The 21130-nt window shown below is 40.2% G+C and overlaps 1 protein-coding gene across 3 annotated transcripts in view; it reads left to right on the top strand.

The window, feature by feature from the left end:
• MRPS27 (mitochondrial ribosomal protein S27) overlaps window positions 1-20844 on the top strand; it is a 46952-nt gene extending 26108 nt beyond the window's left edge. For all 3 annotated transcript variants that reach the window (XM_065047278.1, XM_065047276.1, XM_065047279.1), the window contains exons 5-11: window positions 4927-5041; window positions 5534-5612; window positions 6924-7039; window positions 9815-9917; window positions 12115-12257; window positions 16166-16321; window positions 20420-20844. In XM_065047278.1, the coding sequence (XP_064903350.1) occupies window positions 4927-5041; window positions 5534-5612; window positions 6924-7039; window positions 9815-9917; window positions 12115-12257; window positions 16166-16321; window positions 20420-20659 (952 nt within the window). In that variant the 3' untranslated portion in view covers window positions 20660-20844. The remainder of the gene's footprint in view (window positions 1-4926; window positions 5042-5533; window positions 5613-6923; window positions 7040-9814; window positions 9918-12114; window positions 12258-16165; window positions 16322-20419) is intronic.
• Window positions 20845-21130: the final 286 nt, after the last annotated feature.

The raw sequence follows: 21130 nt of genomic DNA, 5'->3' as shown, positions 1-21130 counted from the left end.
TGTGGCTTGAAATGACAAACAAAGGGAGAGTTGGGTGACGTTTCCTTAGCTTTCCAGTTTCTAAGCTAAGCCTGCCTGGAATCCATTTGATCATTATGCACTGCAGCTTAAATATGTGCCAGGAAAGAAAAAAACCATGGCATTGCCAAGGAGCTTCACAGCCATGTATGACTTGTGTAAAATGTGCAGTGGCTTTGGGTTCGTTCCTTTGTGAGAGCTTCTTCCTGGCTCGCAGAGACATTTCTCATGATATTTACTCATTTTAAGTCTCCTTACATCTTGCTTCAGGAATTTTTAGAATTTTAAGTGGATGAGAAGAAATCTGGCACTCTCCCTCCTGATTAAAGCAAATGAACATGGAAACCTCTATTAGTTTATAGTTCTAAAATAAGTAAAAGAGATCTGAAGTATAAGTGTCAGGAATTTATTACAGTGACTACCACCAGGTAGGTTCCTTCCTTTCCTGGACTACGTCCTACAAGAGGACTAGCAGCATATGAAACCTTTTTGGTTTTAGCTCTGAGGAAAGCAGAATGACACATCTAAATGATCTATATTGGAAATAATGAAAGAATGGAGATTACTCAGTGTCTTTGTGTTGTTAATTTCTCCACTTTATTGCAATATGGCAGAAGACAGTGTAGGAATCTCTAAAACATGAGAACAGCAAATAACATTATAGTAGAAGAGGTTTTATTTACGAACAATTTTTTATGTATTGTAATGCAACGTTAGCAAAGCAAATTGCAGGTGAAATTTAGGAAGTCTTGAAGAAATCTGGAGCCCCAGAGATCATAAGGTTCTGTGCACTGGATGTGTAGATCTTTACAAAATACTTTCTCATTAGTTCAGACAACGTTGGAGAAAGGAAGAGGACTCTTCTTTGTGTTTCACAGATGGGGAAAAACGAATAATACTGTACTGCAGAAGGATAGCCTCTGGCAGTGGCACGTGTTGTATCTGCCCTTAAGAAAGCCACAGAGTGCAAAATGGGAGCTTCTGATTATCTAAGCAAAGAATTAGAACAGATCTGCTGAGCTGGCTTTCCCTCCGTACAGCAGAGCTCTTCATTATAGTGTATTGCTGCTGCAGTGCTTGCTCTTCTGTAATCCAGCACATTTTCCTTCACCACCTTCTTCATTTGTGACTGTCCCCAAAGCAGTGAACACCCCTGTGCCAAACACAGCATCCTGGTGCTTCTGTTTGCTCTCAGGGTTGCTGTATTTCTTCCCTTGAGAATACAAGGTATGTGAAAGCAGCACTAGAATGTATCACCACTTGATGGCACCAAACAAATTTTGAAGACCATTTAAAATAATGAAGAAGGGAAGTAACTCAGCTTTTCTGCAGTATGATAAGGCACCAACAGAAGTCATGTTTGCTGTGTAAGTAGAGCACTCCGTAAAGCAGTCTCAGTATCTGATAAACTTTTCCATTGTTTCGTTTCTTTAATACAGCATGAGTCCTTCAGCACTGCTGTAGATAACGAGCAATAAGACCTTGTGCAGGAAGTTAGAAAACTAAAAATGTATGCTTAGACCAACGTGCTGACCAGTTTGTGAGCAAGAGTGAGTTTGCACTTGCTTGGTAAAAAATGTTCTGGTTGCCTTGTACGGAAGCTGTACACTCACTGTATCTCTTCCAAGTTATAATAATAATAATTTTGCAAGTACAAAGCAATAGTTCGAGGAAAACCAAGTTTCTGGACTGCATCATTTGAACAATTTTCCAAAATAAGGGGAATTCTAGTACCATTGCACCGTATGCTGTTAGAGTCCCAGTGATCTTGACATTTCAGGAACTCCTTGTCTTACAGATATTCCTCTTTTTGTTCCCTGTGGGGACAGATGTTCTCAGCACAGTGACTAGGAGGATGGCCATATTGATTCTTTAGCCATTAGCATTAAAATGTACCAACAGGGGGCTACCCTAATACTATCATGGATGATGCTTCTTGTCTTCTCTGAACACATTATAAGAATCTCGTGCTTCTCAGGTTTTTATTAGTTCTCAGAAAAATGAGTTTCAGCAGCAGACGTCTGCAAGATAACCTCCTGGTCTTTCCATTAAACACACAGCAATTGCTAGAGGCTTCCTTTATTTAATTCACTCTGAATCTTCTGCTTTCTGTAGTTTCAGCTTCCTTCTGTCTGTTCATCTGTCCACAAACATATTGCCTTGCTTAATTATATCCTGGTTTGTTTTTCATGGAGAAAGAGAAGGAAGAAGAAATTAATGCTTGTCAAAATGACCAGCGATCTCCTTTCTCTGATTCCCTTTCAAATAAAAATGTCTGCCCCAATGGTTAGTTTGTCTAGGTTAGCTGTAAAAACAGATTCTCTGTTGGCTTCTCTTGTCAGCTAGTACAACAGAGTTCACTCCAGCTCTGTGTAGATCAGAAACAACTAAAGATTGCAGTGTACCTGTTTCCCTTTCACTTTAAAATCTCCTTCTGCCACATTGTGGATTAATGGAAGTGTGTAGTGTTGGGGTATCATGTACATGCATATGTATCACATTCTTGTTGACTTGGAGACAACTATTTTGGCACCAGTCCCCTTTCTTCATTCCCAAGCAACTCTTTTGTAATTAGTTGTTAGAATTAACTACAAGAATCTTTGGCTGAGAATCTGTTTGCTTTTTGTTTGCGTAGTACCTAGCACAGTAGATACCTGGTCCGAGTGTAAGGCTGTTAACAGAAACATACAGTAATTGTATCTGGCAGATGCTGTGGTTTTCTGTACGTGAACACACACACACACAGTCGAATCAGTCCCAGCCCTACAAAGGTTATGTGAACATTTTTTTTTAAAGAGTTTTATAACATGCCTCTGAATTTTGTGCATATTGATTCGAGAAACTTGTGCTAATTGAGGATGCGTTTCATCCTGTTTCTAAACCACATTGCACCACATTGCATCCCTGTTAGGCCTTTTACTGTCTGAGTACAATTTAAATTTGAAACCTAGAAGCATTTCACCATTACAGTAGACTGTAGCATCCCCAAGGTACAGGAGATATTGGAGTGCTCTCTCTGACTTGGCTGTACTCAAAAGAATGATTATGGTGCTATAAAAGGGTGAATATTCAAACCCATTAAAACCTTTGGGGTTTAGTTGTTTATTTGTGTGTTTGTTTGTCTGTTTTAAATGTTTGCTTCCCTCCTGTGTAACTAATTTGTAGAAATGATCCCAAGGAGTGTTTAAAAAAAACCAAACTATGTCTTTGAGAGTGTGATGTTTTTGTAAGACAAGTCTGTTGTTTTCCACTTGTGAAACAATATTAACCCTTTAATGAAGCGACTTTAGAAGATGCTGGCAGCTTTATTGCTGTGTGCTGGTGTTGCACTCTGACCCACCTTAAATGGCTGCTGAAACAGTCTTTAGCAATTAGATAATTGTTTCATCAAAATACGATTAAATCCAAATGCCTGTAATTGATGCTTCCTGTAAGCATTATTGAAACAGGACTTTGATGAAAGCAAATATATGTTCTTGTTGTTCCAAATATTTGAACTCCAGAGGGAAGAAAATGGAAAGCAATTAGAGCAACAAAATGGATGTTTGCAATTTAATATTCGAAGCATGCTTTTCTTTTTTCCTGTTAAATTTAATGGGGATATTTCATATGCCACTTACAAAACCAGTATATTTAGACTTTGTGTAGTTGTTTAGTTCTGCTTTTGGCACGGATGTCTTCTGCATTCTGAAGTCTCTCTAGGCTGCAGTTACTTTTCCAGGCTTGGTCATCTGTGTAGCCCTCAGCTGTGGGATGCAATACGCAGAGATTCACTGAGGGGGAAAGAGAGTTGGTGGCCACGTTAATCTGATAAATGTTCTGGAAAGCATGCCCACTCAGATGGAAGAGCCAGCCCTGCCTCTAAATGGTGCTGCAGCTTGGCTTGAGGCTGCAAGCATCTGCACACGAGCCTGCTGCAGTCATCGTCGTTCTCTGCAGGAGGTGGCAGTCACTTCTGTGCTGGGGACTGAGCCCATTTTTCGTGCTTACAGTTTGAACTGGGAAAGGTTGTGAGCATCTCTTCACACTGGGGTGTGAAATTCAGCCCAGAACCAAGGCAACAGCTCCTAATTGGTTTTTGAGTCTTTGCCAAGGGTAAAGCCCCATATGCTTTTTGTAGCTTTTTTCCAGCTATGGAGCAAAGTGCATATGACTGAATAAGGATGAAACAGAAGAGGCTAAACTTAAAAGTATTTGATTTTATAAATCAGTTGAGCATTGGAGTGGGTTGGCCAGGCTCTCTGCTGAAGACATGGCCTGAGCTACCTCAGAGCAGGTTAAAGAAACGTCTGTGGGGAACCATGCAGCTCGGGGAGCAGAGTTTGCCCCTGCTGGTGAAACATTTCTCAGTGCATGAGAAGCACGCAGCAGCCCAGCGATGGCCTGTCGTGAGGCACAATGAATTCTCCAGGGCCTGAGGTGAGGCATGACTCTCTAAGTCAAGGGTAGGAAACACTAGATACACATTTTGGTGTAATTCTGATACTTGCTGTGTTGTCAGTCACTGAGCAGTGTTCCTTTTTGACCAAACTAGCAACAATACAACGTGACACAATTAAAAGGGCAGGTTAAGAAGTACTACAGTGTCTATGGCAGTCACGTCCTTCATAAATATGCCAAGCTATTATTTTATGGTATTCTTCTTGGGGAAAAGCAGTAGGCTTTCTCTGAAGTGGTAAGTTTAAAATATAATGCATTTGTGAAGAGTTAAGGTTCCTCCTTCCTACGTACTGTTAAAGTATATCAAAGCTTTGAAGGCAATAATTCACTGCAAAGACAAATACAGACGGATTTATATTTGAGATTGTAAAATACAAGGGTTCTGAAATGCCTAGTTGTTGTTTATAGAATTTGTTTCTGTGATAGTGGAGAGTCATGTTGTCACCTGGACAATTTATCATCCTTTAGGTTTCGGCATAGTCCAAATTGCTGGTACTTGAGAGACTGGACCATCCACAGCTGGATCAGACAGTGCTTAAAATACGGTGCACAAGACAAAGCCTTATACACATTAAAAAACAAGGTAAGTTTTTACAAGGAAAAGCCAAGAATATTTGATCAGCTTTTTGAGACAAGCATGGCTGCCTGGAGTTCCTGTTGCAGCCAGGTCTGTAGACTCTGGTTTTAAGTTCAGACATTTATTTGTCAAGACAAAAATTAATGTTGGACTTGAATTCAGCTAAAGCCCTTTACAGCTTTTATTTACTCGTCTTTCCCAGGAAGTTTTCTGTTTTTAAACAGTGCTGGTGTCCAAAACATGCTAGATGCAGGAGAGACATAAAAACCTGATAGGCAGTGCCCCTCCTGGTCCCAAAGTGCCAGAACAAATCCAGTACATCAAAAGTTAGAACGCCTAAACTGCAGGAGCTGTGCTAATCTTGTTGTGTTGTTTGACTGTCACATTGCGCCCATGTGCAATGCCGTTGTTCTGATCTTTCTGATACCTGCAGCGCTATGCTTGGGAAGATTTAAACAGCAGATTTTCACAGTGATATTTTTTCCTTCTTCTCCTCAGGTTCAGTATGGAATTTTTCCAGATAATTTTACATTTAATATTTTGTTGGATTGCTTTATAAAGCAGAAGAAATATGAAGGTAAGAAAATATGTACCAATTCTGCATCCTCAGTTGTACGCTCTTAAATGTTCAGAGCCTTTATGTGAATTAAAACCCTTTAGCCATATTTCCTTTGAAGTCACAGTAAAAACACACCTTCTCCTTCCTTCTTTAAACTACTTTTCTGCATGTTTATATCTCATTTTTGTTGGGTTCTTATTCATTATATGGTTTTTAAACTTGTGCAGTTCACAGAGTTTCTACTGTGATTAATCCCATTCAAGTGTAAACTTCTTCATTTTTACAAGTCCAGCTTATGTACTAGCAAGATCATAGGAATTACTAGCGACAATCAGAGTGTTACAAGAATCAAAATGCATGTTGCATTTTCCTACATTTACCTATTCACAAAGCTATACGTCTAAACTGAACTTTTTATCTAAGTTTTCTGTCACTCCAGAGAGCCAGCTGTGCTGAACTGCTGTGTTGAGGTGCCTTTCTTGCCCTGTTGACTGTTTAAATGTTAAGATGAATAATCCTCTCAGCTTTGATGACAAATGTTTAAGATTTTCATTTCACTGCAGGTTTTCTGTTACTGTAGATTTGCAGTGAGCTTTTCTTTGCCTAAGCCTCTTGTAAAACAAGTAACTGAAAGGGATAATAGAATTGCAGAAGGACTTGTCTGTAGCTTTTATTTTGAAGGTTTTGCTATTTCTGTGAAGGTTTTGGTAGGTGGCAACTTAATACATAGTTCATTCTGAGAACTCCCCTATCTGAGAATTCCCTTTATTCCATCCATATTTATTTTCTCTGACAAGCTCTAGGCCTTTTGTTTAACTAGATGTCCTTCCTGGCTGGGACTGTCACTGGAACTCCCTGTGGAGCTCCTCCAGAGCACTGCTGGCTGAATACAGGGAGTGCTGTGGGTGATCTGTGACAGTATTTCTGCTTCGCTGTACTCTCCTGTCACCTTAAGGGCAGTGAATTTAAGCTGGTCTTCTCTTGTTTGTAATCTCAACACAAGAACAAAGAAGTCATTATTAGAGGGTTGTTTTTTTTTTTAATGTTAATGATTGAAGGGCGGAGCAAAGAAGAACAAGTGAAGAGTGTAGAGCTGAGGTGAGTTTAGAAAGCTCTTTTGCTGTGGGCTCATGCTACTCAACCCATTCTTCCTTGTCACAGTGTGTTTGAATAACCCAAATCTATACTGCTAGTAAAAATAAATCTTTAACTTTCTTCCTGGCTGCTTGAAAACATACTACAACGGTGAAGTATCAGTGAACAGCAGTGGATGCAAAAGAGAGAGGTGTCAGTTTGCACTTGCTGATTATGTGTTGTTTTCCTCCATAGATGCTATGTCAGTCGTAACAGAAATCATGCTGCAAGAAAGTTTTGATGAAGTCTCAACACAGCTTCTTTCTCTCTATGTTTTGTACCAGTACCTGGCAACTAAGTCTGAACGTACGGTAAGCTGACCACAGTCAAAATGATACACAGAGCCTCTCTTTCTAAGTGTCATGGTGCAGTTGGTTTGGCATTCAGTTATGTTTTATTTCTCCTAAGTTTACCTGGAAAAAATAAATGCAGAAGAGAGGAAAAAAAATAAATAGATGAACAAGAAAATATTAAAGACAGCAAATAACTTGTCACTCGTTTTGCTCCTTTCTCTGAAAGGGAGGGTGTGTTGGGATTTTCAGATGTAATTATGCCCATTGGATGATTATGAAATGACAGTTCAGATCAAAGAGGGCTGTACCAGTAAACACAAAAAACTTTCTCACCTGTTGTACAGGACAGTGTTGAGGTGAACAGTGCTCACCATTGGAGCTTGTTAAAGGTGATGTTGCATTTTCACCAGGATTTTTACTATCCCATTTGGCTTTAAGAGTATTGTTTCCACATGTATTTGTTTTAAAACTGAATTTATTACATCTCTGCTGTCTTCAAAGATTGGGGATTTCTTATTCACATCTCTCTCTTGCTTAAGGCCAATTTGACAGTTCAGGCTCTTGGAAGTGGCTTTATTCTTCCTTTACAGAAGAGGCTCAGTTAGGTGCCAGGAAAGGGCTCTGCCATGTCCATCACTTTAGACAGCTGCTTGTAACGTGGTTTGGCACAAGCCTTCAATAGCACGTTGTTGTCCACAATTAAAGTCTTTGAAGTCTCTATTTGTGTTACATGAAGCATCTTCCAAAATGCATTTTACAGATGCATAAAGGTTTTAATGAATTGGGTTGTAATTTCAGAGTTCACTATAGAAAACAGATGTGCTTTTGCCCTGTCCTGTATTCTTCTTCATTCCCCAGAATTCAAATATGTGTGATCACTTGTATATGAAAAGCAGGGGAACCAAGATCTCATATTCCAACTGTGTTTGTCTTGTTTGTATATCCTCACTGCAAAGACAAGCACTTGTCAATATGTGTAGCGCTTCATGAAAGCTGAACATGCAAGCAAGGGTGATGTGGACATAAGACACATTTAACACAAGCATATTTAAATAGCTGTGACCTGTTTAATATGCATTTTTAAATAACCCCATCCAAAGCCAGCAATAACCCATATTTTTATGTGTATAGACCATACAGCGTACCGTTCAGCACCTCATAATGCTCAGTACCAATGTTCTGTGTTTGATTTAAGAAGTGTGGGGGTAGATGGAGTTATGAGATCTGCTCAGCTACTTCTGAAGATGCCCATTCCCTTTTCCCAATATGTGGGACAGGTCGGACAGTATACTGTTGCAGAGAGGCCTTTGGCTGTTGCTGGGGGTCCTACAGCCTGGTGAAATGTTTTTTAACTTTGCTAGCGGAATCTTGGCCAATGTGACCATGGTAGTCCTTAGTGCGTATAGCAGTGGTGATACAGATCTTTCTTTTTTCTGCTATTATAAACAACACTGAAAGCCGGGGCATTCTTGCCTCTCACTGGAAAGTTTCCTCCTTGACAGCTAGAAACAATCAGTGTGATTGTTGCCTTCCACTGCAAACATGTTAACATGAAGTCCTTGCAGTTCCTTTAGCTCTTGAAGCCAAATGGGCTAATGCCCAAAAGAACCTAGACTGGTAAGAGCTCTGTTTTTCTGGTTGCATCTGATTTTCCTATAACTTTCAGCTGGAGTGCTGAATTTAGAAGGAAACAGCCCCATCCCTTTGTATCCCTTTTCTGGGTCAGGCAAATACCTTGCCTGGCTGTCAGGTGATGTTATTTTGTATCAGATGATAGCATGCAAATTAATGTAGGACCCAAATGGAAACAGGAAAAAATGCCGCACCTTGAAAAGATATCTCTGAATAATGTCTTAAACCAGAAGGTCAAACCCAGGGAATTTTTCAGAAGGCTTCTTCCTTTCACCAGGGATGTTTGTTTCAGGTCATAAGGTAATAAGATACTGAAGTACCGTGCAACAACATCCATGTTTTAGAGAGTCAGGCTTCCTCCAATCTGTGCCCTTTTATATCTTCCTTTTCCTCGTTTTCTTTGCAATGGGAGTTCTTCAGCTCCTTTCACTTGCAGTGAAGAGATATTTATCCTTGGTGACTGTGCTCCTCTGGTCTTCAAAAATGTGCTGTACTATCCCATAGCAAAATAAAATTCACACAACTCACGATTTTAATGTATGTACTGATAGGATGCTACTGGTGGTCTGGCTCAGACAGCTGGTACTTATCTCTAGCTGTAGAGACAGCTGCACATTTAATCCTGGGGCATACAGTGATCTTGGTGAGTTGCATATGTTCTTTTCACAGTGGAGGTTTTGGTCTGTGCTGCCTTTAGCAGCATATTGTTCTCTCCTTATTTTCCTGTTGTAGTGAGGGATAGTGGAGCACGGATCTTACCATATGCTTGAAAGAAAGGGCTGCTCTGGTACAGAAGCCATCTAATTTTTTTCTTCAGCAGTGTTAGCCTGAAGCAAGTGTTAGAGCATACAGGACAGAGGCAGAGTATGTCTAGCGTCAATCAGTGTAACCCTCTGTCCTGAAGGAAATGCACTGATTGACTTCCATGCAAAAGCTCTTCCACCCAGATTTTACTGTCTTCTGGAAAGAGAGATGTTCTTCAGTATAAGAAGTGTACTGTTCATTAGGATATATATACTTTAACTGAACACTGGACATGTTTAGTGATTCTTTAGTTTATTGCTGAGACATCTGATGAGAGCCGCGTGTGCTGTCTTTGACTGCTGACATTTTATGTTTGTGTTTGTCAAGTAACACTTACTTAGTTTACATTATTTGCAGTGGGAAGAGGAGAGAAATCTTGGAGCATCGCTATTGCTCACGGGTTTAAAGCAAACAAGCACTCTGGGTTTTAGCTCCCAGCTCTATGGCTATGCATTCCTTGGTAAGTTTTACCTCCCTAACAGTCATCTTTTCCGTCTCATCTTCAGTGGCTGAGTTAAATTGGCATCTTTATTTCAATAAAATGTAATTAGGGAGAAGACTAAGGTTAAAAAAAGGCAGAAATAGTGGAATAATTTCAGAGTTAAGACTGAATCTGTTTTGTAATGCTGGAGGATAATACTGATTTGAATTGTATGCACTTTATCAGATAGATTCAGAACCTGCTTCAGGGCTCCTTGCAGGATTAGGTTGGCAGCTGAAACAAATAAGACATTCTTGCGGAACACTAGGGTTGGTTTGTTTGTGGACGAACAAATTTTCAAAAATAAAAAGTACAGAGTTCCATAAAACAAATTCAAGTTTATGGGCAATAGACTCTGTTTCTTAGAGTTTGTGAGCTTCTTAAGTTTGCAGATCACAGTCTGCAAAAAACTATGTTTAGAACATTTGCTGCAGATAGCATTGTTTTTATCCTACATCTGTTAAGGTGTCTTTGCTTCTAATAATATGCTGTATTATTAAACTACAGTTAGATCAGAGTACCTCTGGAATTGAATGGAAGAGGAATGAGGAAGAAGAATAACTAATTCTTGAATTTCCTCTTACCTTTATAGGACTAAAGTGCAAATACTTTTTGTCCTTCTCTGCAAAATGATTATTTACCTGAAAGCAATAAATTAATTTAGAATTTATGATTATGCAATTGTTCCATTGCGGCATTATATTTTATTCTATAATTTATTGAGGGTAAGAAACAGTGGACTTGTTCTTAAAATGCGGCCTCAAAATACAACATGTGCTGGCAGAGTTAGGATACTGATTCTGATTTGTCATGACCGTTAGACAAAAAAACTAGTTTTCAGTCAAAAAGAGGGATAAATGTGAAAATTTGAAAGCAGAGTTTTCCATAGAGCTGTAGTTTGCTGTCCAGTGGAGATACTGATACAAACAGGGACTTTGCTGTCCAGTTGGCATTCAGTTTGGGGATGGGTTTTGTGCCATATAATTTGGTTGAGTAGTGGCTATATTTCAGAAATGCACTTCACTGTTGTCTGTGAGCAGTAATGCTTGTTCCATGACATCGACATTCAGTAGATCAAAAGCTATTTACTGTTATGTCACGTATTCCACAGTCTTGCCAACACTAATGGAACCGACCTCTGAGAGAGTGAAAGATGACGGTGGGCACAGAGTGGCCTCAAGCACCTGAGCTATTTTAATTCAGCTACAGTCCATGAGCTTTGTCTGAGTACTTATTACCTTGCTTTTCCTAAACTTTTCCATATGAAGAAGGGCAAGGTGCATTTAGTAGTTTTGTGTTGTTATAGCCAGAGTGCAAATTAGATTGGGCACTTGGATATGACCCTCATCAACTACCCTGAAGTGGTGTTACTTTTTTACATTGTCAGTGACAAAACAGAGATGTTAGAGCAATGATCACTGTAAATTAGTACTCACCAACTGCAATGTGGTGTACATTTCCTCTATTATGTAGGAGTTTCGTTTTCTCTAGTAATTACTGTCAGAAGAAAAGCCACATTGGCAGTGATGCTGCACATCACAGGTCCTGCTAAAGTCAGCGAAGACCTTCTTGCACAGAGTGTTCTAAATTGGGAACTCAAATTTCATTTTGGCAGATCTTCTCTATTTCCTCTTGGGAAACTCCAGGACAAATAGGACTAATAAGCTGTATAGTTAACCAGAGTAGATGCTGTAAATACCATACAGTCTGACCATGAGACGTATGTGAGTAGAGCCTGAAAGCCACAGAGGTGAGTCCAGAGCCTCAAATTTAGTGCACACATGCTGCATAGTTGGTCCCTGAAGGCTAAGGAACCATTTGTCTGAGGTCTTCTGACATCCTGCTCAGAGCTGCTGTTAGAACTGCCAGACAACCAGAAAACCTGACCGCATCTCCTCTTTCCCATCTGGACAAAATTTATAGTGAGGTGGGGGAAGAGGAAGAGTGGGAATGAACCAGGAACAAACATGTAATAGCCATGAAGTTGGGCAAAAAGAAGGAACCTTAACAAAATAGGGTAATCGCAGTTCTGTCAGAGCAGCTTTGTATAAGAGCGTGTTGTTTTTACCACAGAAGCCCAGACACTTGCTCTCGCTTCTGAAAAACAGAGCTAACCCATATGGATTCCATTAGGACTCAGTGTTGAAGTATTAAATCTAAATTATTTTTATCACAGGGAAAGTGGAGGTGAATGAAGGGCTAAGAGCTGTGTACAATCTAATGCCACTGATGTGGACACCTGGTTACTTGAATAGAGCCTTGCAAGTGATGGAGAATGTGGCTTCGTTGTCAGGGGACAGCAAAATCTGCAAAGAAGCTGTAAGTATGAAAGCTATAACGTGCTGAACACAGTGAATTTTGTACAAACCAATCTTTAGTAAAACCTGTGAATTCTGAGCCTTGTTAATGAGAAGATACCAGACCTTTACAGGCCCAGCAATGCTTCAGAGGTCTGGAAGACAGCAGAGAAAGAAATATTTACAACAGAACCACTGCTTCAGTTGATGAGCCAGTGAGGATGTCTACTGGCTTGTCCTTGGGAATAAGTGTCTGCTATTGCCACAAACCATCTAAGTATGTTTCCTGAGCCTTTCCCTCCCTGTAGAGACACCTGGGTCTGTATCACAGCAAGCATATAGCTATAGGGATGGGAAGATACCATTGTTTCCCAAGCTTTTGAATTCCCTTAGAAACATAATTCATAGCAGTGAGAATGAAATGTTACATCTTGTTCCTCTCCTGGCTAATTCCATGTATTTTGTGCCTTCTGGGATGATACTGCTCTGAGTGATACAAGTCCAAAAAAGGTACAGAATGATTTCTAGAAGGGTTGTAGTCCTTCAGTTGGGACAGATGGATAGATTCAGTCCATTTACCAGGTCAACACTAAGGGACTTAGGCCTTAGGAGTGCTTCAGGCTGATCCTGGAATCAGCCAGCTTAGGAGGAGTAATTTAGGAAAGCACCACCACATGGTCTGGAGCACTGAGGTCTCATCTTCCCTTCTTGGTACTCTTTCCTGACAGTACCTCTGGTGATGGGAATCTCCCTTTTGTTAGCTTCACTATTAGGCTTGCAATGCCTGCGTTTCCCTGGACAAACAAAGGCCTGGGCACTACTCAGCAGGTTTTCCTATTGCTCCAAACTCAGAAGCAGCTCTGTGTAATACTGGACAGTGCAAGGAATGAGCACATCTGAACTTCCACCAAAATGTTACCTCTATGGGTGTATGGTATTGGGAATTTCATCCTTACTCCAAATCTGAGGAACAGCCTAATACGCTTGCGAAATTTCCCTGCTTAGAAACCCTAGAAAAATTAAGGAACTGCTCAGCTTGTTCTGGATTGTGGTTGAACACCTTATTGTTAGAACAAAGCTGCATCTATGTCTATGGAAGGTCCAATCCTTCTGTGTACTGATACTGTAATAGTAAACAGTGGTAATACCTAGTGATATTTCTTTGCAGAAACACTTTTTACTTTGTTCAGTGAACAAATAAAGCTGTAGGGATTAATCACATCTGTCCTTTAAGAACTTACAAGAGAACTTACAAAATAAGGTTGTTGCTGGTCACGTGCTGTTACTGCAAGTGCCTCTGTACAAATCCAGTAGTAGAGTCCAAAAAGCAATGACAGTGAGAGCTGCACAGAAACTTCCCTGAAATGATACTGGGCCTCATTTGGATTTTAGGTAGCAGTATATTAACAATAGCGCAAGTTACCTATGTTTCACCAACCTGAGCAGACCAAGAGCAGACCTGGATATTTTGCTATTATCAAAATAATTTTTCTGTGACCCCAATGCAGAAAGGAAGACAAAAACACATGTTGGTCCATATCCTTATCTGGTATAAAGTAATTACAGTGTATTGATTGGCATCATCTGACCTTCCCTATCTAAATGCTCATTAAGATTTTACTATTAAAATCCATAAAGGGTGTTTTTAATTACTGTCTCCAGATAAAATGCAATATTTCTAAGGGTGAAGGACTAAAAGTATTGACCATGTCAGTATTGAGATCAGTCAGCTTCCACTAAATTCGCCAGCAGATAGGGTGGAAGGAACCTCAGGTACCATAAACCCTTTTTTCCTGTAGTACCGTGGGTCCCTCTCAGGCAAGACTAGATTGATCACTGTGCAGTTGTTGGAAATCCATATCATAGCACTGAGAGGTATGGGCCATGTTATAAATCATTATTCTTGTATGCCTGCACAATTGCAGAGTTACTGAGAAAGACACTGCCCTGGTTTTGCAAATTAGGTTGTTTTGCAAAATGTAATAGTATCTTCTGGCTGAGTAAATTTCATTATCTAAAAGGGAAGTTTTCAAATTAATTTTTTAAACTGTGCAGTTGTGGTGTAAACATTTTCAAGTGATTTGGCCAATTATCTGTCGCTTTTCTTTCAGACTTCAAGCTTCTATCCACTTCTGACTAGCAGGGTGTTCTTTTCTCTCTGCCATTACTATCATAATAAAATAATAGAAATGCTGTTTTAGCATTGTGCTATTTTGTTTAACTCTGAATAAGCAAGACAAATTTGGGTTTTTTTTGATTGAGAACTCAAAATGAGTGTATGCATTTCCAAGCATATAGTTATGAATTCATTGCTTACTTCATCCTGTTTCAATATAGCTAGTTTAAAGATTACATTTCAGTGTCAAGAATGCTATTTCAAATAAGCCTAGTTTTTATTATTTAGCATTATATACTTATGCTAAGAAAATGAAACCATAAGTATCAAGATCCCTGTTGCTTGGAGAAAGTGTCACAGATTCAAAGTTTTCACAGAGTTATTTCATCCTACTGATTAACATTCAGAATTAGGATTCTTGGAAGGATAGGATAACAGCTCTTTGGATTTGTAAAAGCTGAGCTTCAAAATGCAGGCAACCTCCATCCAGTAATTCTAGTTACAGAGATCCTGTTATTCCCAAAGTAGTAGCAGCATCCGTATAGCAATTCCATCTTTTCTGTCAGCAATGCACACAGAAATAATTTGCCAAGTGTCTTAGTGAAGCTAATGCATTCTTTTGATACAACTGCAATTAGACTAGAAGAAGGTGGTTCTCTCCCACTTTGAAAGACAAAAGCATGAAGACAATGGGGGTGTCCCAGACATTAAAAATATACCTATACCAGTATATTAAATGCCTGCATTTCCATTTTTACTGTTAAATTATCAAACTAATGATAGGAATGAATGCTCCCTGGTGAGACCGCATCTGGAATATTGTGTCCAGTTCTGGGCCCCTCAGTTGAAGAACTGCTGGAGAGAGTCCAACACAGGGCAACAAAGATGATGGAGTGGAGCATCTCCCTTATGAGCAAAGGCTGAGGGAGCTGGGTCTCTTTAGCTTGGAGAAGAGGACACTGAGGGGTGACCTCATTAATGTTTACAGATATATAAAGGGTGAGTGTCACGAGGATGGAGCCAGGCTCTCCTTGGTGACAGTCAATGATAGGACAAGGCGTAATGGGTACAAACTGGAACACAGGATGTTCCACTTAAATTTGAGAAGAAACTTCTTCTCAGTGAGGGTGACAGACACTGGAACAGGCTGCCCAGGGAGGTTGTGGAGTCTCCTTCTCTGGAGACGTTCAAAACCCGCCTGGACACATTCCTGTGTAACCTCATCTAGGTGTTCCTGCTCCAGCAGGGGGGTTGGACTGGATGAGCTTTTGAGGTCCCTTCCAACCCCTAACATTTTGTGATTCTGTGAATAGGTTGATTTCCCTGCTTATTTTCACCAAAGAGTTATTGTTTGTCTGTTAGAGATTATATAATTCAAACATTCCATAGTAGTATCTTACTTAGATGTATATGTGATTGTATATCATGCTAGTGCTGGTATCACTGTGGCTACCATTTAGTGTTAGCAATTATGGCCAGATATCAGGCCAAGAGGAGACATTAATCTAATGCCTTACATGTCTGCACATATCAGTCAGCATCTGAGTCATGGCGAGTTTTACTGCTGACAGGAGCTGGAAGAGTTGTTTTGGTGCTGGGATTTAATGTCCAATGTCAAAGGTCGCAAGGTAGAACAAAATTTTTCCAAGAGTAAGTGCCATTTCTTTTTAGAATTTGTTTTTCTTTTTATCAGAAACAGAAGTCATCTCAAAATACATGGTAACTCATGAAGTTGTTTGTAAATGTGGCAATAGTGTTACTTAGATTGTATTTCCAAAGTAGTTACGCTAACAGTGACAAATGTAATTGTCCAGATTGATGCTCTGGAGACCGTTTTGCAGTCTGTCCTTGAAGCAAAACCTGATCCAGAATTGACTGAAGAAGTCAAGGCATCAGAGCAGAAGTCGCAGTGTGCAGAATCAGAAATAACAGAGCAGTCTAAAGCACCCGAGTACTACAGCCGATTCAAGGTAAGAGATATGCATTTATCTAAATATTCTAAGCAGTAGTGTATCTTCATAATATATACTAGAAAATATATAAGCTGTCTCATAATGGCTAGTAGGCTGACATCGCCTCAGTGCACAGGGAGTCCTACCTGGCATTTTTGAAACTGATGTCGCCTTACATTTTAACTTCTTCAAACAGGATGCGGTAGCCTACAAAGACATAAATGCTAAAGGCCACTTGTCTTTTGTCTGTCTGCTGTGATTTTATCTTCACTTTTCATACATCAAAATGATAAATCCAAATCGTGTTCACGAAAGTGGTATGTCGTTAGAGATCCATTATCTGACCTTGTGTGGGCTCTTGCTTGTTAAAATAAATTGTACTGGGCATGACACCATCCTGAATTTATTGTCCATTTGTGTATTTTATGATTAAGTAGGAATGTTGCATCCTGTAATTTCAGTCTGGGGAATAAAGGCTATATCACCTCCCTTTTATCTTTAGGTCGTCACACTGATAATGTGAAACACAAATATTTTGTTCATTAGAGCATAGCTACTGTATATAATGGGTGCATTTTATTTTATCATCTTGTAGCTATGTAACAATCTCATTTTATTTTATCATCTCTGTTTTGTGCTGTGGTAAAGATCAAATACCTCAAGTTGAAACTTACGGGCTTATAGTTCCAGGAGCAGTACTCTTTCCATAGCCCATCGGTTTCCATTTTTGCTGTCATGACCTTGGGCAGTTGTCATGGATACAGGCAGTTGTTCTTCTTAAGAAATTTCAAAAGTTAAAAGGCGAGTAGCCTGTGGTTTCACCTCACAAACACACACTTTTCCCTTCTCTTATTTTTGGTTATATAAATTATTTGCCACTAATCTTTAGATATTAAACTTGTTTTGTCAGCACTTAGAACTTTTTAATTAAAGTGTTTGGGAAGCAGTGGGTGCACAGCATGTGCTAATTAATGCCTGGATGAATTACAGTGAGTTAGGTAAACACAAGTGCCCTTTGAAGGAGGGAGTGAGACATTTTTGAGTCACACATTGTCTATCTGTTGTCTAGCATTGAAGAAAATAATGCAGAGTGCTCAAAACAAGGCCTAAATGTCAAAACTGAGGACAGACTGGTGCCAAGGGAGTACTTTTCTCCTCACCTCAACCTTTGCACAAGTTCCATAATTAGCCCCAGTTTAGGCATTGCCTGGTGTGGTAGTGAGTACCCTGATACCGAGCTGACAAACTACAGTCCCAGTGCTTAGCTCTGCATGAGGAAAGACATAGCCCTCATGTGAAATCTAGGCACCCAACAGTAATTTATATATAGGTAAGCCACAAATTCTTGTTGTCTGGATTAAAAAAAGAGCCCTCAAGTCAGAATGGCATTTCAGCTAAGCCTAAAAGAGCTCTCCAACTCTTCTCAAATCCATTAGGCCAGCAGCAGCCCCTCTTCCCAGTTGAACCCCTGGACCTCTGTGGGCCTAGTTCACAGGGTGGAGTAGTTCCATACAAGTCTGAGGAAAGCTGGCAGCTCTGAAGCGACCCGGTGATGTTGGCATTCACAGCTGCCGTCTCAGCACAGGTCATCTGCCACTCATGTGATGTAACCCCAACACCAAATTTGCACTTCCATTGCTGAAACGACTTCTGTCGTACTTTATCCACCCCTGCATGTCCTAGTCTTTCTTCTTGAGCTCAAAACCAATTTCTTCTGTCCTTTCACAATTCATACACCTGGGTATGGAAGAAAAAGTGTATTTGCCCCAGACATGCAGTTCTGTCCAGAACTGTAGATTGTTTAGATTGTTCTGCATGGCTTCTTTGCATGTACTTGGATTCCATGTCTCATACCAACCTACAGAACAGCCGTTTGTGGAAGTACCTGAAAAAGCCATGGCAGCCTAACAGATATGATGTGTGAGAGACAGTGTGTCCTTCACTTCCACTAAAACAAACACGACTTCAGGGCGTTTGGCTCTTTCTAGATAAACCCTTTAGAGCTGTAATTTAGACTCTCCGTCTGACACTGTCATTCATGTTGTAATTACCTCTTTTCAGATCCTACATATTGAGGCTCACTACTCATTAGTGTTCCTCAGGCAATTCCTTCCATCTGTGTCAATGATCAATGGGCAAGCATTTCATCACATAAATTCTGGGCATACCCTCTCTAAAAGCAGTGTTCTTTCTCCAAGTGTCTGCATGCAGAGCCCTAGAGACTGCTTGTAAAAATCAATGATTTAGCTACTTGAAAATGGGCCCTTTTGGTACCTGCAGGACATAAAGCCTGCTGCTTTTCAGAATTAGTTTCACTAATGTATCACAGCAGAGCAGGGAAGATTTCAGTTTGGTGGTACCAGTAATGGGTTAGGAGAGCGATCCTACTAGTAGCTAGTTTGTTGCCTTTCTGTAGTTCAGTTTCATACTGCTTAGGTTCAGTGCACAAACCCTGCTTTCAGCAGGGTTTGGTAGTGATTAGTAGGGAGAATCTGAATGATCTAAACCAGTTATGTTTAAACTGAATCTGTAAACATGAGTATAGTTGCTGGGTTGTTTCCCCAGACCCAAGCTTTTCTGTTTCTCACTGATGGGCTGTATGCTTACTGACATTTGAAACAAAATAGAGATGAATACACCTAAATATTACTGAGTTCAGTTTCAGTCCATTAGCTTCAAAGCTACTGTTTTTGTTTTCATTCTTTATCATAGAATCAAAGAGCAGACAGACCCAAATACCCAAGCCCCTCTGGCCAGCATGCCTAGCATTTTAAAGAGTCTTTAATCTGCTGTCTGTCCAGTTCAAACCTTCCAGGGTCTGGCACAACACAGCAAAGCCTGCAGTTTTGTTGGCTAAGGGAGAATGGAGAGGCCTCAGAGGGAATGTGGTAGTGTCCTGCATGAGAGCAGGACAGAGCCTCGGGACAGGACCTGAGGGGCAGTGTCTTTGCAGGTTATTGCCAGCGTGGGCTGGGTAAGAGGAACACTGTGGGCCAGCAGCACGGCCTGTAAGCTTCCAGTGATAACTGGGAGTGGAAGGCTGGATATCTGCCTGGCCCCAGCATTGCCATTTTGTTTGAAGGTGAATGATCCTCGCATCTTCTTTCCGTCATTGTGCAATGCAAAACAATGGACTTTATTCAAAGGGCCCTGGAAAGGAGCACACATGTACTTTTTTTTAGGACACGTACTTTATTTAAATATGTCTTGCAAGTGCTGGGCTCTGTAAAATATTTTATATAAAAAAGCAGTCAGGAAAATGTGTTGCCATTTAATGAGTGAGCAAAGGGTAAAGAATCTGCAAGTGCCATGTCATCTTTCTCCCCCAGGAACATCCTTCCTGGTTGTGTATCTGCACTTTTAAGGTAGTTAATCAGATTGTTAGTGAGTCATCAAGCTAGATTCCAGAAAGCCAGAAATAGTATCACTGGATGATTCATCATCTTAAGTGAATTAATATTTTTATGCTACATGAAATCTAGGTAAGTAAAGATCAAGACATAAATACTGCACAGTTTCTTACTGAAGCTTTAACTTTCAGTGTGGAATATTACTGAAAAAATACAGCTTGCTTTAGCACTGCTGTACAGTCTGTGTAGGCGTCGTCAGCCCTCAGATCATGGTAACTGTCTGGAAGAAAAATCATGGGAGTTACTTAGTATGCCATTAGCAAGAGAGCATTTAAAGTGATGTGCATCTGTTGAGAGGGCTGCTAATGTAGCAGTGTGTGGCAAATCGTTCAGTCATTTTTGAGGTAAGAAACAGAACCAAGGTGGTTAGATTACATTGACTCATCAGCTGATCTTTGTTAATACCAGATTAACTGAACTTGGAAAAATAAAGATAATTTAAATGGCCAGTGAAAATGAAACTTCATTATTTTAGTTTTATTGCTCAAAAAAAATTTCTAGAGGTTAGCATTTTGAGAAATGATACCAGCTACCACAGTCAAAACATTTAGCTAGGATAAAATAGTTACCTGGCCTGTAGAGCCCAGTTAATAGTTAAATTCAAACATCTATGTATTGATTGTTATAGGGAGGTATTTTGTGGCTGATTTTTTTGTGACTGACTGGCTCTCCTTCTCACCCCCCACCAAATCCCTTTTTATGACAGGAGCTGTACTCTAAGCTGCATTCTCTTGGCAAGGTTGAATCTGAAAGCCTGTTAACCCTGACCACCCAGCTTGTCAAGGAAAAGCTGCCAGCATGTGAAGTGGAAGACATCGCAAAACATGAACAGAAGCTAAAGGAGTGGGAGCAAGAACAAGCACTTCTCATTGAGAGAGAGAGAGAGATGAGAGAAAAGGCTAAGCAGGAGATGGAAGCTAGGAAACTAGCTACAGCATCTGCCTAGTACTGGAACTCAAAGACTGCCACAGTGGTCTGTATTTGTCCATCAGGGAGCTGAAGTCCTCACTATTATTAACATTTTACTTCAATCCTGCCGCAAGTGCGAATGTATGTGACTGCTGTATGCAAATTAAACTGTTCCTATTTTGCCTGTTTCTTGAAGTAAAGCATGTGGTTTCGAAATCATCATCCTATGTATGCTATGTTTCCCTCCTACCATCAGCTGGGTGGGGGGTGGGATGGAGAAAACACAAAGAAACTAAGGCAGAAGAAGTAGTTTGCCTGTGATGGAAGGTGAAGAGGGTGGAAGAAACAAAAGCAGAGTGAAGAATTTCAAATACAAGTTGTTTCAGTACGGGTTTCTCACAGGAAAGAAACGCTTGGCTGCTCTGAACCTCAGACACTAAGAGGATTAGCATATATTGATTGCTTTTATGCCTAGTCCATTTGGAAAATTCAGGCTACTATAGATGGA

This window comes from Columba livia, chromosome Z (assembly GCF_036013475.1).
Source record: "Columba livia isolate bColLiv1 breed racing homer chromosome Z, bColLiv1.pat.W.v2, whole genome shotgun sequence".
Taxonomy (NCBI): domain Eukaryota; kingdom Metazoa; phylum Chordata; class Aves; order Columbiformes; family Columbidae; genus Columba; species Columba livia.
This window is presented reverse-complemented; position numbering and strand designations above follow the sequence as displayed.